Genomic DNA, 16,351 nt, shown 5'->3' with positions numbered 1-16,351 from the left:
ACATAATAAATGTCCTTTATTCGGGCCCCGTGTCCCGTGAAGCGGTGCCGGGGTCGGTGTCCCTGGCGAGGAAGGAGAGCCGCTCGCAGGCCCGAGGGGTGCAGATGCGGCGGTTCGCCTGCAGGTGGCGGTGCCGCTCGGCGCCGCAGCCCCGAGGGCCGGACAGAAATGCGCTCCGGGCTCGCCGTGGGCGGGGAGAGTTTGGCAAGACTGCAACAGAAATGGGGCTGCCACTGAAGTTCATCAAGTATTGCACCAAAAAACCTTCCTTTTCTCCGCTAACCCTCCTCTCCTGGAGTTCCTACTCTCTGTTATACTTCCCTCTACCGTCACCACTATTGTTCCTCTCTCTACTCCCATGTCTTTCACATTACCTTTACACACCCTTAACTTTTGTTGTCTTTATTTTACCTATTCCTTAATGCTGTCCTCATCTTGTCTCTCTACCCCACTTATTTCTCCTCCTTAAGTCCTTTTCTGTACCAGATGATACTCAGTATTATGCTGGAGCCAGCCGTCTGCTTAACCTCAGATAAAGCAGGAAGGTAATAGACTTTCTCAACAAATTAGGTATTTCTCCCTGTGAGGAAAGCCACTTGTCTTTCTACCTAAGTTTTTTTTGTTGTTGTTTGTTTTTTAATTGCAGCCATTCTAGTTTAAACTTTCAAAATAATTTGGTGCAAGGTAGAGCACAGAAAGCTTCAACCTTGGCAGCTGACAAGAAATATCCAGTATAATATTGAACACTAATAAAAAAGCTCAAGCATTTTTGATAGAAGCTCTCTGCATGTGCTGCTTCTGATCAAGACCAGCAATCAGGTGACCTGTGGTGTTCTCCAGGTGTGTTCTGTTTTTACGGTCACATGAGTGGCATGGAGATGCACTGAAATTTTGTATCATTGCAATAGTGATTAAAAACTCCAAGGCTTAGTGGGATCAACAGTGTATGGATGCATGGTAGTATCCTGAACTTTAAATGTGATCACACCCCTCTATGGCTTTAATTGACTTTTGGTAGTGTGAGATATAATATTTTGTTTGGTTACAAAATAGGATAATTGCATGTGTTTAGATCATTCTTACATGCCTTTTATTTAATTTATGGCTATTTCAAGAGGGAAAGGACTATGGAGCTGGAAGGTACAGCCTGGCATGTCTGAAGCTCCAGATGTCTGAGGTGCCAGTAGGGATACAGAAGACCAAAGGTACAATAGATGTAATTGATATGGAGGACCAGGATCTGTGAATTTTAGGGTTTGGAAAGTGATAGAGCATTCAGTTCTCAGTAGGGTGAAGATGGGGAACATGGTTGGTGAGGCAGGAGACATCATGACTAAATATTTTGATAGTAGTGATTCAACTGGAGGCATGAAGAGATACCTGAGGGACTTTTGTACAGACATAATTTGGTTTTCAAAGTAAAAAAATATTTTAATAGAGTCAAAGAGAACTTTATTTACTCAATATGCAATTAATTTTCTTGCTGGTGAGGCAATATGATGCTAACTATTTATTTCCTTATAATAGTGAAATTAACCCCAGTACCTCAGATATGTTTCTGTAATGACTGGACTGAAGAGTCTTTCAGCTTCAGAGCTCAGGCTTTTATGTTTTCAAGACTTTATACAAATCTCATTCTCCAGCAGCATAATTTGAGACCAAAGATGTTATGGTAACCCAGATGTAGATGAGAATCTGAACTCTGGAAGGAGTTTTGGGCAGAGCTTCAGTACCTTCGACCAAAATTATTATTCCAAACATTTCTGCTCAGAAATCACTTAACCCTGGAGTTGGCCAAATTTATCACTCAGTGACCTGTCTGACCTGAGAGTTACAGTGAGTTCTTTCCACCTGTGTTTGAGCAGCTCTCTGCCTCTCTGCCACACAGCCCTGCTGAGCCTGAAGAGCTGTTCCCTTGGTGCTGCTGTGCTGGCAATTACTGCCCACAGTGACAAAGACATGGTCACAGACAGCGTCCTCCCAGTTTCTGCTGTGGAAATAGAGAAGAAAATTGCAACCCCAAATAGACTGGTGCACCTGTGTTCCCATTTTCAGTCCTTCAGAATCTCTGACCATAAAGATGGTGGGTAAATAAGGCTGTGCTGTGTTCTGTAACTATTTTTGAAGAGTTTAAAAAACTTATGGGGCTGCTGACAGAGAAAGGATAATGTCAGTAAAAGGAAATAACTGTGTTCATAGGCTTCAGTTTCTTTTACTGCAATGAGGAACCCATTTCTGTGCCAGTTCTGGTAAATGATGGGCTGTTGATAGGTGATTGCAGTAACACAGTGGTCAAGGGCCAGTCAGGAGGTGGTGTCAAAACCCTGGGTTTGTGGCCTCACTGTAGAAGCACTCAGTCACCACCACCAGTTTCAGTGGGGAAGAGTATCCTGGGCCACGGGCTAGCCCGGGGTTTTCATTGTTTTGACACAAGAGTAATAAGTACATTCTGCCAAAAACACTTTTGCAGCTGGTCCCAGTAAGATCCTGAGTCAACAACTTCTCCTAGGTACTCCACCATTAGGAGCTGAGTGGACTTAACAGTTCAAAGGTTGTGTGCAGACAACTCTTGATTAAGGTAGCGATGGTTTCACTGGAGGCTTGTTATGTAAGAGCAAGACAAACATTAGAACAAGGAAAGACAGTTGGGAGACTTCTGATTATAAAGTGATCTAATGGTTTACATTCTTGAAGCATGGAGAAATGAGTCAAATCACTTTACAGACTTCTCAACATCCAGTCTAACCAACACTGGTGCTTTAATTTCTGTTTTGTGTATGCATGGTCTTGGACACCTAAAGGTGAAATTGTGTGTGAATAATCTGTACCTTACAAATATGGAAGTAACATGACAAAAGATGGAGCAGTAGCAGTGGGTTGGTCAAAGTATTTTTAGTGTTTATGTTCCTGCTCTTAAGTCTACAGAGAAATGGTAAAGACCACTTCTGTTATTACCAGGCTTGGAGCCTCATGCAGAAACTTTCTGTGTAGTGAAAATCTTTCCCTTTTATTTATTTTTGTAATTCATTTATTAATTTCAAGTTTTGGTATGGACAAAATTGTAAATTCATGTTTTATGTAATATCCAGGATAGCATTCTGCCCTTCACGTGGCCAGAGACAAATACATTTCTGATCACATTCTTGTGTCAGAAGTGTTACTGATTTCCATTCACACTTGCCACCAAAAGTCATTTGAGCCCTGTGGGTACTGAATAGAATATTTCCAACCCAGGCCAGGCCTTGCTTAGCACCATTTGTCAGTAATGGAATATTCTTTAAATCATTCTTTAGTACTTTGTAAACTTTCTCACGTGGTGGTTTATATCACAGGCATTGCTTTTTGTTTCGGGACACTTGAGCATGAGGACTTGATGCTAAACAAAAACCTCTCCTCCGTGGTGTTTGGCTCATTTTCAAATGTCATAAGGAAGTACTCTTTACCGTGATGCTGTAAGGAAGAGGAATACACACTATTTCTGGGGGAAACAAATAATATTCTCTCACATCTTTTTTAAAGGAAACAGTTTCTTATTTGTAATAGCTTTTAACTTGGCATTATAAATTGTGCCTTCATATAAAGCTTTGATAAGCTGCAAACTGAACATCAAGGCAGCACATCTGTGAGTCTTAAATACTCAATATCATAATATCTATTCATTGTGAGAGTCCTTGACCTTGAACTGTAAGAATGAGTCTTTAGATCTTTATGTTCCACAGTGTCCCTCAGTGTCACCCGAAAGAGCAGGGGTGATTTGAGGTGAGCAGTGTCTTGGTCAGAGCAGTCTAAAACAAGTCCCTGACCCATAGCACTACTGAACATGGACCTGCACTGCCCACTTGGCCTGTCCCTTTCCTGCAGCCTTGCCTGCTGCTCAGAGCTGGTGTACCTCTGCTGGAGCACCAGCCAGCTGGTGCATCTTTCAACTTTTGCATTATTTGATTAATTTATCTTATACTTCTGTCAAGCCAGGTTTTATGAAATAGTGTTAACTGAAGTATACACTAGTCATCAAGTACTCCTTTCAGCTTGTGATTAAGCAGGGCAGGCACATTAACTTTAAGAAAACCCTGCTCTTTGAAGGCTATTTTCTGTTTTCCTCATAATTGTGTTTGATATTTAAAATAGTTTTTGAAAGTTTAGAAGCCGAGGGGGGCATCTATCACTTGCACCTAAGAAATTAACAGTGTTTGTGTTTGTCACTTGGGGAGAGGTCCCTGGCATTGCTCACTTCACTTGCAGAAGAGAAGAGACTGGTTCTGGGACTGCTGTTTGCTGTCCTCACTGTGGACACTGAACTTACCCATTCTGTAACTATCAACCTGTGTGGCTTTTCCCCCAGAAGAATTTGCCTTTATCTTCTGCATGAATCCATTTTGAAAAGGATTCACTTGATTTTTGTTTTTTTAATCAGCAGCTTCTGAGCCAGCTTGGTTTGGGTGCTTCACAGAAGCACCATTCAGGCAAAAGACTTCCCATCCCATGGAGTCCCAGCTGTGCCCAGTGCCCACCTTGTCCCCAGCCCAGAGCACTGAGTGCCACGTCCAGGCCTTCCTTGGACACCTCCAGGGATGGGCACTCCAAACCTCTCTGGGCAGCCCCTCCAGTGCTTGACAACCCTTTCTGTGTTGAAACTCCTCCTGATGCCCAACCTGAACCTCCCCTGGCACAGCTTGAGGCTATATCACTACCCCATATAAAATATTTTCTCTCAGCTGCAGCTGCACAGCTTCAGACTGAATGGCCTCATTATCTGTGGATTTCCTTCTGCTGGGGTTCAGCATCATCTGTTGAAAAAACACTGCACTTAATATCTTTTTATTGTTATACCTTATTTTTTGCACTGTCTCTGGTATTCATTCTTGTTGAGAGGAGTTTAAAACTGCTGGTGTTTTGATTAATTTTCTCTGCTTCTACAGAATGGATTTTAAAACATGCAAAATTGACAATAAATTCTTGTAGCTGATGAGGTTGACTCATGTTCTGCATTAAATAAAATCAGACAGGATCTGGGATCTTCTCAGCCTTGCTTCAATTTCTTAGAAGTCATTTCATCTACAGAAAGTGGGCTGTGTCTCAGCTAGCATGAAACAAGGAACAAGGAAAACTGAAAACAAATGTCAAATAGAAGTTAGTCTGGAAAAAATTATATCATTATGGTGGGCACAGATAAAGTTTGTATATTTTGGAGCCACCTTCCTGATACTCAGTAAATCTGAGAACTGACTTTTCATGCATAGAGTATTTTTGTTTCCACAATTGTGCAACTGCAAGGGCTGCTTTCTCTTTTATTTTCTGTTTTTCCCTCCCATTTCTAGAGGTCACAGAAATGGTATGTTTAACCACAGTTTACAGTACAGAATGCACATACCTGTTGGGTCTTGGAGCTTTCTCTCCCCCAAGAGCTCTGTTGAGTCTGTCCTTTTCCTAGCTGGAAGTATCTCAGAGTACATTGCAGCTTTCTGGCCAAGATTTCAAAAGTAATTCTCAATTGCTTTTGAGGTGCTTAACTTGGGAAACCATCAAAGGGCACACGGCGTCCCTCAGACAGGTTGGGACTACACATTTGTGTTAATGTCTTGATTTACAAGTTAATGTCTTGATTTGGAACAAGGGAATAAGCAGCAGGAAATTGCTTATTCTCCACTAGCATGGCTCTGAGTTAGGGGGCACTGACATGATGATGATCATTTTACAACTATTTCAGAAACATGGTTTAAAAATACTGAGATCTCCAAATACTTCTCCCAGCTGACAGAATAGAGCCTGTGGGATGTCACAGTGACACTATGCCAAGTCTGGTTATTTCTAATTCATTAAGTGCAGTGAAAAGGCATCCAGGGTTTATTATGAAATTTGAGATGGAGAGCCAGTCCCTGCACTCTAACTTCATTATCCTCATAACAAAAGGTGCAGATTTTATAGCTGAGATAATTATACAAAGAATATACACAATATAAGTGGTATTTAGCATAAAAAGTAAATTGAATGCAATCCATGTCTGGTTGAAAGAGGAACAGAAGCAATAAACCCTTTGATCTAACAATGAGGCTTTGAAAGGAACAGATTGGATACAGTACTGAACCTGTAATCTTCTCACTTTATTGCACTATACGGAGAGGGCCTTATTTATTTACTACTTAGGAAGTGTTTTCAATTTTATAAGTATCTGAAAGAAATCACAGCTCAAAATTATGTAGCTTTGCTCCATGGAACTCTGTTACACTCATAAGAACCTCTGTAATTCATAGGGACTGTCTGTTAAATGAGAAACACAAATCTTGCCTTCGTGCTCTATCAAATTCTGTCTCAGTCTGGAAAATTGCTTATCAGAATGTTTACTTTCCATGCTGTTCTTGGGTTCTGAGCCAAAGCCACTGGAATCAAAGTGAAAGACTCCTGTGTACTTCAGTAGCATTCACCATCTTAAACCATTTTTCACTGTCTGGAGTACTCAAGAGGAATGGCCTGTGCTCAATCATGGTTTCCAGAATTAAAAGTGAAACAGCTCTGTGTGTCCAGTTTTACGAAACAGTGTCTGCAGCAGCCTGAGTGGATAAGTTCAAAAGGTGAGTGTGATGCTGAAGGCAAATACATCCTTCATAAATCAGCTTGGAATCTGAGCCCAAATTCATCACTCATTGTGAAGGGAAGGCAGAAATAATTCTGAAATTTTTGTCCAGTAATTAGTTGCTTTCTTTTCCCATGCTCATATGCTCTTTTGGAAAAATAAATATTAAAAGTCCTGCTGCTGCCTTTGGTGCTGAGGAACTGCCTTCCTTTTTTCTTGTTTTCAACTTTATTAGTGTTAAATCCAGCTGTCTATTTAAAAATGATCTGATGGTTTGTTGGGCAGTGGTTTATACTGTGCTCATTTGTTTGTCTCACCACTGGCCTGGGTCCTTCCTTCTCCACAGTGCGCTCAATTTGCTGGTTAGTCAGAGATGGGGTGGTGTGTTTCCTGAAGAACTATCATCTAGCTGGGTAGAAACTTATGACAAGACCCTACCAAAACCATGCACAAGTTGTCATTTCTTACGTCCTTTTCCAAAGGTGTCAGACACTGTGTGGGCAGAAACTTGAGAAGTCACCTTTTCTGCAATGGTCGTTCTACCAAATCAAGACATTAACTTGATGAGGATTTTTCTCACAAATGTGAAGTTGTTGCAGGGTGCCAGTCATCTGACTTTCCCACATGCAGCTTTACTCTTCCATTAAAAAGAAATAGGAGTTCAAAGGCAGAAACATGGGAGAAAATCAGGATTAGAGCTGTTACATTGGACAAGGACTTTGACACTCATGGAAGTACAGAAACTGTTGATCTCCAAAAACACTAAAAAGAGGAGCAGTATGTTCTTTTGGAGAATTCTCAGATTGCAATTAAGTCTTCAAAGCTGGTGCATGAGAAGAAAGAAGGAAATGTCATAGTGGTTTTTAGCTTGTATTGGTCAGAGAGGTCTCTTGAGCTCCTCAGCCCTAATGGAACATCTTGTAAGTCACAGAAAATTCCCCTTCACTTTCCCTTCTGCCAAGTTGCAGATGACTAAATCGAAAGTAATCATCATAAAAACAAGGTGAGGCAAGAATGTATTTTTGACCAAAAAAGTTGCTCTTTCTGTCCCTTACGTGATACACACAGTCTGCATCAACTCCTCTTGCTTTGGAGGCTGCGGTCCAAACAACTCCTGCTGCAAGAGGTGTGTGAAACATTTAGACTGAATGTAGTAATTGTTTTGCATCTTATCCTTTCAGAAATGGAGACAAAAATTGTTATGGCTAATAATAGCACCTGCTAATTAATCTCTAACAATCCTTTGATGTGTGTACTAGGACTGTTTATTATAGATTAACCCCTGTGACTTAACCCACTCCATAAAGCCGCCCATCACTTTCTAGAACCTGATCTTGTCAACACGTATTCTTCCACATCTCTTTTTTGTATTTTCAGTAGGTGACTTTTCAAACTCCCAAGTGATATCCCCCATTCCAAATGTAGCTTCAAAGACCATTGTCTCTGTCGCTGTGGTCAACAGTTGTCTAAATCAGCAGTGTGTTTGCTCACTGAATGAAAACCAAGCTAGATAGTACGTTCCTAGACTGGAATTCCTGTAGGAGAGTGAAGGAAAAGCAGCACCATTGGAGTATTTGCATCCTTCACTGGTGAACTGCTGAGTGCAGTTTGGGCCTCCTGTACACAAAGAAGGAGTCTAGTGGAGGCCATCAAGGTGATTGAGGCTGGGCCATAGTGCTGCCTCATAAGTAGAGGCTGGAGAAATGGTGCTTGTTCAGCCAGGAGAGGAGCAGCCTTACAGTGGCTTTCAGCTCACTGAGGAGATGGAGCCAGGCTCTTTGCAGGGGTGGGAAGATGAGAACCAATGGGCAGAAGTTGAAATGAGAAGTCCAAGCTGGGTATAAGGAGAAGTTTTATCCCCACAAGGACAGCTCAGCAGCAGAGTAAGTTGCACAGGTTGTTGTGCAGTCTCCTTCCTCAGAAGGGCTCAAGACCAGTCTAGATCAAGCCCTCACCTCACAGCTGACCCTGCTTTGGGCAGGAAGTTGAACTAAAAGAAGTGCTGAGGTCCCTTCCAACCTGCCTTCTGTGAACCTGTGCATGATATCAGTTGTTATTGTTTCAATTGCAGGAGTCATGTTAGAGGAATATTCCACAAACACCAGCACTATTCACGGTACCCTATCTCAGCAACTGCCTCAGCTTCCCCTGCGTGCTGAGTTTGCTTGCTGGTCAGTTCCACATGAAGAAACAATTGTTCTGTTCAATGAAGGAGGATTAATCAGAGTATGTGTGCCCACATTCTCAAAGAGCACCTTGTGTATGTGACAGAACCACAGCACCAGGAATGCAGGTAAGCCCCAGGTGTAAACAGTGCTGCCTAGAGTGAGCTTGCATGGCAAAAACTGCTCATTCCCTGCTGACTGACAAGGTAGGGTGAATGTTTCTCCAGTTATACAATCACTGGATGATCAACTAGCAAATTAGAAAAAGGAGAAGATGTAGTGAGAAGATATGTTCAGACTGAAGTCTTTATTTAGATTTGTGATAGGAGGCAAGATTTCCTGAATTAGTTCAAAGGTTCACTCCATTAATTGGAAGTCGCTGCAGCATGGCAGAAGATTGTGTTCTGGGATGCTCCACAGCGACCAAATGGGGAAATTGTCTGTATTTCATTGCATAAGTATTGACCTGGATGTGCAGCTCGAAATCAATGGCAACTTGTTGCTGTATTGGGAATGGCGAGAATGACAGACTCTTTTGTGCGTTGAACAGGAGAGCAAAGTTTATTAGTTCAGATCTTCTTTTATAGACCAATATGTGAAAGTACAGAAAGGTAAAACTCTTATTGCTTAGTGAACTAACACATCACCATCATTGGTCAGTGGGGTACACCACCCCTCGACCTTCTCTTGCAAGAAAACAAGAAACTGACAAACAGCACCTGCAAGGCTGTCTTCTGTCTCTGAGGATTGTTTAATTCCTCCTTATGATTTCCCAGGCCACTTTCTCAGGTGAGACTGAGAAAGTTATGTGGCCTGCTATTCCACAGGCACTGTGCTCCCTGCTTTTGCTCATAGTTAGCATCCAGGGAAACTGACTAAAAATACTATGAAGAATGTGCCATGGACATTGTCTTTTTTAATAGGGAAAAGTAGATAGTTGCTAGAGAAGGAGCTGTAAGCTCACACCCCACACCCTCTGGCACCACTTCCTTATCGGGAAGGGCAGAGGGGTGGCAATTTCACTCTCATGGAAAGTTTTGAAAATGTGGTGTAATTCACAGACACTGAAAGTTGTGCAGACATAGGCAAGACTGGCCTAACTGTAGTGCTTAGCAAGGAGTCCTTAAAAACAATTGAGGTAGTAAAACAGTGCATATAGATAAAGCAGAGGCATAAAATTACCTGAGAAAACCCCTGTCTCCATGCAGGAGACATGGAAAGCTGGTCAGCATGCTTTGGTTGTGTGCAGACTAAGGTACACTGTCCAAAGTGTGACACCTGAATGTGCAAGAAACAACTGAGTAGATAAAGGCAGGTGTAAGGAAAAGAGACTCAGAGGTCACCAATAAAGAGAAGCACATAAGTTTTACTGAAGTTGTTCCAACAGTGTGTTTTGAAGTAAAAACACCAAAGTTTTTAGATTCAGAACTCAAGTTACTTCTATACTTCAGTATTCTGTTCTTCACATCTCCTCTGTTACCTGCTCTTGGTTAGAGATTCTACTGGCCTCAGCCAGTGCTCTGTTACTGCAATTGGCATTTCTTCTTCCAACCATGCTTTTACTAAAGAAGACATTTGCAGCTCTGCAGTTCACTGTTATTTTTCAAGCATAAAACTCTTTTTGCACACAGTAATCTTTTTTTTTTTTTTTTCTGTTCAGCTGTGACAAGCATGGATTGCAGGAGCACAAGTATCAAACACTGTTCTATACCTTTTCCCAATTCACATGACAGCTTTTCCTTATGTTCCACACAGGGACATCTTCAGTGGAGTGAAATGATGGGCAGGACACAGCCTAGCTTGTGATGGCCATGTGCAGGACACCAGGGTTTAGGCCCAGTCAACTGCTAATTGTTATTTTGCTCTCTTTTTTTGCTGTAGTTTTGTCTTTGCTGCTGCAGCTGTGGCTGAGGATCTCAGGGGTGAGCGGAGGTGTCAGCAATCACTTCTGCCTGAGCCAACGTGCAGCCAGGCACAGCAAAGTCTGGCTATTGCTTGCCAGATGGCATTGGTCCTCCCTCACTTCCTCATCCCTGGGAATTTTGGAGAGGGTGACTGATGAGGGAATTCTGTTTTTTCTGCATGTCTGAGTTTGGCCTAACTGACGGCAAGCAGACAGGAAGGAGTGGGTTTACTGGCAAGTCTCTGCAAATTTAGCACTCTCCTTAACTTTCATTTTTGCCCTCAGATGATCAGATTGGGAAATTTTCTGTCCTGCCCTGCCATTACTTGACATCCAATCTGCCACTGGAGAGCAGGACATAGCAAACAAAACATTGAACTTTCCACACTAAACAGCTGCTTTAAACGTACCTTAAATCTGCAGAAACTCAAAGAGTCCAGACAGGCCTGGGATCCTACTTTCATTTGCATGTTTTCAAGGGACAAGGCCTAGATCTTTTATTTTGCTTTTAGTACAGTTGTTATCCCCACTTTATCAGGAACATTTTGAAATAATAAAGAAGCCAGTGAAGAAGGGGCTGCAGTTAATGGTGAATATCTTAAAGCCCTTAAAGGAATAGTCAGCAATCAGAAAACAAACAAAAAAAAAACTAGAGTTGCCATCTTGCAAAATTTGGGGGAATATTCAAACCAAACAAATTTTATTTGGGAAATGAAAAGCCAAATCAGTGTAAAAGATGACTGACAGTAGTCAATGAGAGGAGATATTTGGGAACAGCAATAGTTATTATTGTTATTAATTCTATCTTCATCAGAAACCACCAGATGTGAGGGAAGTCCTAACAAATCTGAGATGCTGAGTGTTTACAGGGGCTGCAGTACTGTATTTATTGTGCTGTCATGTGCAGCACTGCTGCAAGAGATATCTCAGAGAATAGTTACATTAGTTAGGAAAAGGGAGTTAGAAAGAGCTCACTAATAACCTATGAAATGTTGGGACAGTTGAACATCTCTTTGGGTTCCATGAAGCAGGGAAGACAGCCCTCATTGTCATCAACTTTGTCTCAATTGTTTTTGCCTCAAAGAACTGCTGTTCTTTGAAGACTCAGAATACCCTGATCTCAGATGAGGCAACCTTACAACCAGAGCTTGATCTGTAAATGTTTTCAGGAATATAACTTCTGGAGCTCATGCAGAATCTTGCTGATACGATGTATATGATAACATCAGACACAGAATGTGACTCACTTGGAAATTGCAGAGAGCTGCAGTGTTTGGGGCTGCAGGCCATCAAACATTCAGAAACAAAACAAAATTTAAATCAAGATGACAGTATTGAATAGGTCAAAGTCTGCTCTGAAAGGGCACCTCTTTCATCAAAGTTAATGCAAGGAAAGCAACCAGTTTTTGCACTCCTGATGGCAGACTCTTCGTGGCAGACGAAGAAGTGTCTTTGCAAAAGTAGGAAATATGGACAGAATTTGTTTTCTGAAGGAAAAACCTTCCAAGCCCCGTAGAATATTTGTGGAAGGAGTGCCCAGTGAGCTTGTTCAGTTAATCTCTGGTCCACCTGAGGAATGAATGGTTCTCTCTTGTTCTTATTGAACAGAGAGAGTTTTATTATTGATTTCAAGTGAGTAAAAAAACAGGTCCTGTATGAGCAACTGGAGTGATTAAGCAGTTCCCTGAATGGCTGTACCTCAGCCAATCCTTTTAACAATTCTCCTAAGGAAAGATGTTTCTCCTCTGGTTATCCCAAATCTTATTTTTCATATCCAATCCCTACATGACCCTTCCTAGATTTCAGCAGTCCCAAGCACAGGGAAATGAGGAGGGTGAATACTAAAAGCTTAGAACCCAATGAATTCAAATAGACTTCTACTAAGGTATGTTCTTTCTTATAGTACTAGACATTAAGATTCCATGTTCTATAGAAGAAGTTAATAAGAAAGGGAAGGATGCAAAGAGAATTTTTTAAACCCTGTTACAAAGTAGAAAATGCAAAGAAGAATGTAAAGGCAGAATTTTCTGGCATAGCATTGAGTGGCACAGCTCTCACACATCGTTTCTGCTGCTGATTACATCTGCCTGATGACTGGAATATTTTAAACAAAGGTATTCACCTGCTAATTCTGGTAAGAGGAAAGGCATCACATTAAAGAAAAACCCAACTGTGAAAATTCATGAGCAGTGGATGCTAAGCAGCACAGGCTTGATAAAGCCATGAAGATGAATGCTCAGAAAACTCAGGTCTGTTTGTCAAGAGATTCATCCCTAAGAATCCTGGATAGGATGCATACAAGGGATCTCATGCATGAACACGTGTGCACAGCACTTGCTTTGCCTCTAGAAATGCTTTACACAATCACCTAATGTTCATTTTCAAACAGAGAAGCTAGACACAGAGAGAAGAAAATACTTTGCCCAAGCTTGCCCAGTAAAAGACTGACAGACAAGAAAAGAGCACGCATTTCCTCATTTCTCTGGCTGCCTTATGCCTCATTATTGTAGATCTTTGGTCAGCAACTGTAAATGTTTCCCTTGTTATCAATGCACTTCATTTGACTCATACTAGTCAGCAGATTTATTAGTCGTCTTTAATTTGTAAACAGTTTCCTTAAAATAGCCATACATAATATCAAGAAACAAATAAGGCAGGTCAAAATCCTTGTTGGAACACTATCTGGCATCACACTCATGGGCTGCAGGTGCCTGACAGCACTGGGCACTGCTGCTGCCAGCCCTGTCCCAAGGGTTTTCTGCCTTCCAGACTGCTGGGAGAAGTCTGGTTTTGTAAAAGGTTGTCTGACATTGAAAATCATCTCAGCAGTCCCATCTTCCTCATCCAGCTATCCCCCTGGTATTCCCACATACAGCATGGTGGGAATGGTTTGTACTTCAGCAAGTTGCAGTTTTCTTCCAGTATTCCCAATACTTTGGAAAAGCACCAAGGGACAAATCTCACAGGCAGCAACAGGCAGAACAGGGAGCTTTGGAGAGCAAGTAATTCTACAAATACTGTATTGAGAAAGATCCTTTAAAATCTGATAAAAAGAAAGGATGTATATATATATATGTGAAACTTAAAATACCTGTCCTTAGTTATAAGCACGTGGTTAAATGCTTTCCTGGCCTGTACTGTAAAGCTCAACAGCTCTGTAACATTTCTCTTGAAGCTGCCCACCCTCTTCCTACAGCCATAGGTGGTGTACAGGAGTGTGCCTGGAGACTGGCCACACAGAGATGAAAGCTGTGAGAAGCCCTTCAGCATTTATTTCTTTTAATTTTAACACTGTGTGCAAGGCTGCAAACACCTGCCCTTTCCAGAAGCACAAGCAGGAGTCAAGGCTGCAGCACGCCAGGGAAGGAAGGGATGCTGACAGCATCAGGATCTGCCTCCCTCCCTCACACAGGTTATGTAATGCTGCTCGTGCAGCAGCCACACACCCTCCACTTCTCCAAGCAATACAGAACCAGGGGAATCCCCCTGGTTTCGCTACCTTATGTCCAGCTTTGCTCAGAGCTATTTTGCATACATGGTCCTGCACTATAAAAGGCTTTTGCCTCCCGGGAGGAATACAGAGCCTGAGAGGTGAAAGGCAAGAAACTTTTACAGAGAGGAGTCTCTCCTGGCAGGGTTGGGACACCTCTCACAAAAGCACAGTGAGAAGCACCGTGTCCAGCTATTCATTCTGTCATTTACTGCAGCTCACAGGTAAAGTAATTATATGGCAAATTGTATCTTTTTGTTCTATATTAGGAGCAAAGTGTCTGACTCAGTCTTCTGCTCTAGTTCCAAGCTGTCCAGTCGTTGTGAAAACTTTGTTCCTCCTTTCTGCTGATTTAAAGGTTTGTGCATGTAACAGGTAATACTGTCAGTGCTACCACAGAACACCGCGGTGCAGGACACCAAGGAGCTTCTTGCTCTGAGTGCCACTGAAGGGAAATGTGAGTCTGCTCTCTTTGCTTTTTCTTCTTTTTTTTTTTTTCTTTTTATTATTATAATTCTTTTTCCCTGTTATTATTTTTCATATTTTTCCTCATTTTCCTCATTTTTTTCCTTTTTGTCCTATTTGTCCTCCTTTTTTCCCTATGTATTATTGTTCTTTCTTTCTTTCTTTCTTTCTTTCTTTCTTTCTTTCTTTCTTTCTTTCTTTCTTTCTTTCTTTCTTTCTTTCTTTCTTTCTTTCTTTCTTTTCTTTCTTTTCTTTCTTTTCTTTCTTTCTTGCCTGTCTGCCTGCTGCCACTTCCTTCCTCTCCATTTCTTCTCTCTTTTACCCCTCTATTTCACAAAATTGTATAGGCACATCACAGATTTTTTTATTGCAGAATAGTACTTTAGATTTTTTTCCTATTTCATAACTGTAGACAAATGCTTATTACACATTATTTCTATCACCTAGAGTAGCAATCAATCCTAACACCTTGCAGTTTCTGCACAGACAGTTGAATGGATTTCTCTTTTTGTGTGACTTTACAACAGACAGTATCTTCAGAGCCCAGCATAAATTTAACTTCTACTGTAAAAGCAACATAAGTATCAAAATAAGACATAATTTACATCAGGAATATGTGACAATGTCTATTTTCTACCTTTGGAAATACCAGGTTTTCATTTCTTTTATGAACCAGATTCAAACGCTGGGGCTGATTCTCTCTAACCCTGCAATTTACTGGCTTGATCTTTCTCTTCTGTCACAGTTTCCCTAGCATAAAATCCATCTTATGTTCAGAAATGAGCAGAAAATGTATGTTAAAGTGAATAGCATAAACTTTGTACACTCTTATGTAAATGCTATGAAAAAGTGCTACACATCTTAGAAACCACAGACTTCAGCCTCTCAGAATCCTGTTTATCTCTAGCAAGTGGATACACTGCAAAATGTTTTGGTTCATTTATAACACAGCAGCATTTCACATCCCTTTTCTAAGCTTGTGGTCTGTTCAGACACCAATATTTGCTGCTTTACACGACTAGGAGTCTTCTGAAATTCTCTTGCCAGTATTTTAGGTTGGTACATGGCTGCTGTGTACTGACAGAGCATTAGTTTTAGTATCATTATCCTAAGAATCAAGCAATTTTCATTTTAACACAGGATCTGTTAGATCAGATCAATTAGGCTGATGAGTTTCTGAGACGTTAGAGGGAGTTGCCCTCTTGGGTAAAAACTGACCTTGTTGGGTTTTTTATGTCCTTAGAAGTGTTCCCACATCACACAAAACAAGGTTTCAGCACAGTGAAGTAAAACCACAAAAAAAGCATACAAAATGCTGTGCCCATGGCAGTTTGTGTTCAAATCTCATGCCACCAAGAACCAGTACCCCAGAGAGAAAGATATCAACAACAACGTGGAGAAAAATAGGAAGATCCATGGGTAAGATCCTTTTTAATGGTTTCTAATGGTTTTTAATGGTTTCATAGTTTATCTTTGATTTGAAAAGGGAAGATATTAAGTGGTTTGGGTCCTGGAGAAACTTGTAAAGTGTTTCCAAAATACTGGTATTTACCAAAGAACTGTGGGACTCTGGGTGGTGTAACTTGGTAATGAACATTAAACACTTGTGTGAAACTTAAACAGTCATTGAGCATATAAATCATCTTGCTGTCTCTTTCACAGTCTTAAATTTATTTGGTGTGTTATCATGGTTTCAGGTATTCTAAGTCTCAGGAGGTGTGTATGCTATAAAAATAGCATTTATTTATATTTTTACT

The 16,351-nt window shown here is 41.1% G+C and overlaps 1 protein-coding gene across 2 annotated transcripts in view; it reads left to right on the top strand.

Annotated features, from left to right (window-relative positions):
• Nucleotides 1-16,351, top strand: part of NOS2 (nitric oxide synthase 2) — a 33,651-nt gene that overhangs the window by 1,130 nt on the left and 16,170 nt on the right. The window contains exons 2-5 of one of the 2 annotated variants that reach the window (XM_023939419.2): nt 647-840; nt 8,643-8,864; nt 14,505-14,586; nt 15,838-16,013. In XM_023939419.2, the coding sequence (XP_023795187.2) occupies nt 15,907-16,013 (107 nt within the window). In that variant the 5' untranslated portion in view covers nt 647-840; nt 8,643-8,864; nt 14,505-14,586; nt 15,838-15,906. Of the gene's footprint in view, nt 1-150; nt 248-646; nt 841-8,642; nt 8,865-14,504; nt 14,587-15,837; nt 16,014-16,351 lie in introns of those variants that run through there. The other variant, XM_086859506.1, reaches the window with a different exon arrangement.

Source organism: Cyanistes caeruleus, chromosome 21, assembly GCF_971803275.1.
Source record: "Cyanistes caeruleus chromosome 21, bCyaCae1.hap1.1, whole genome shotgun sequence".
NCBI lineage: Eukaryota > Metazoa > Chordata > Aves > Passeriformes > Paridae > Cyanistes > Cyanistes caeruleus.
This window is presented reverse-complemented; position numbering and strand designations above follow the sequence as displayed.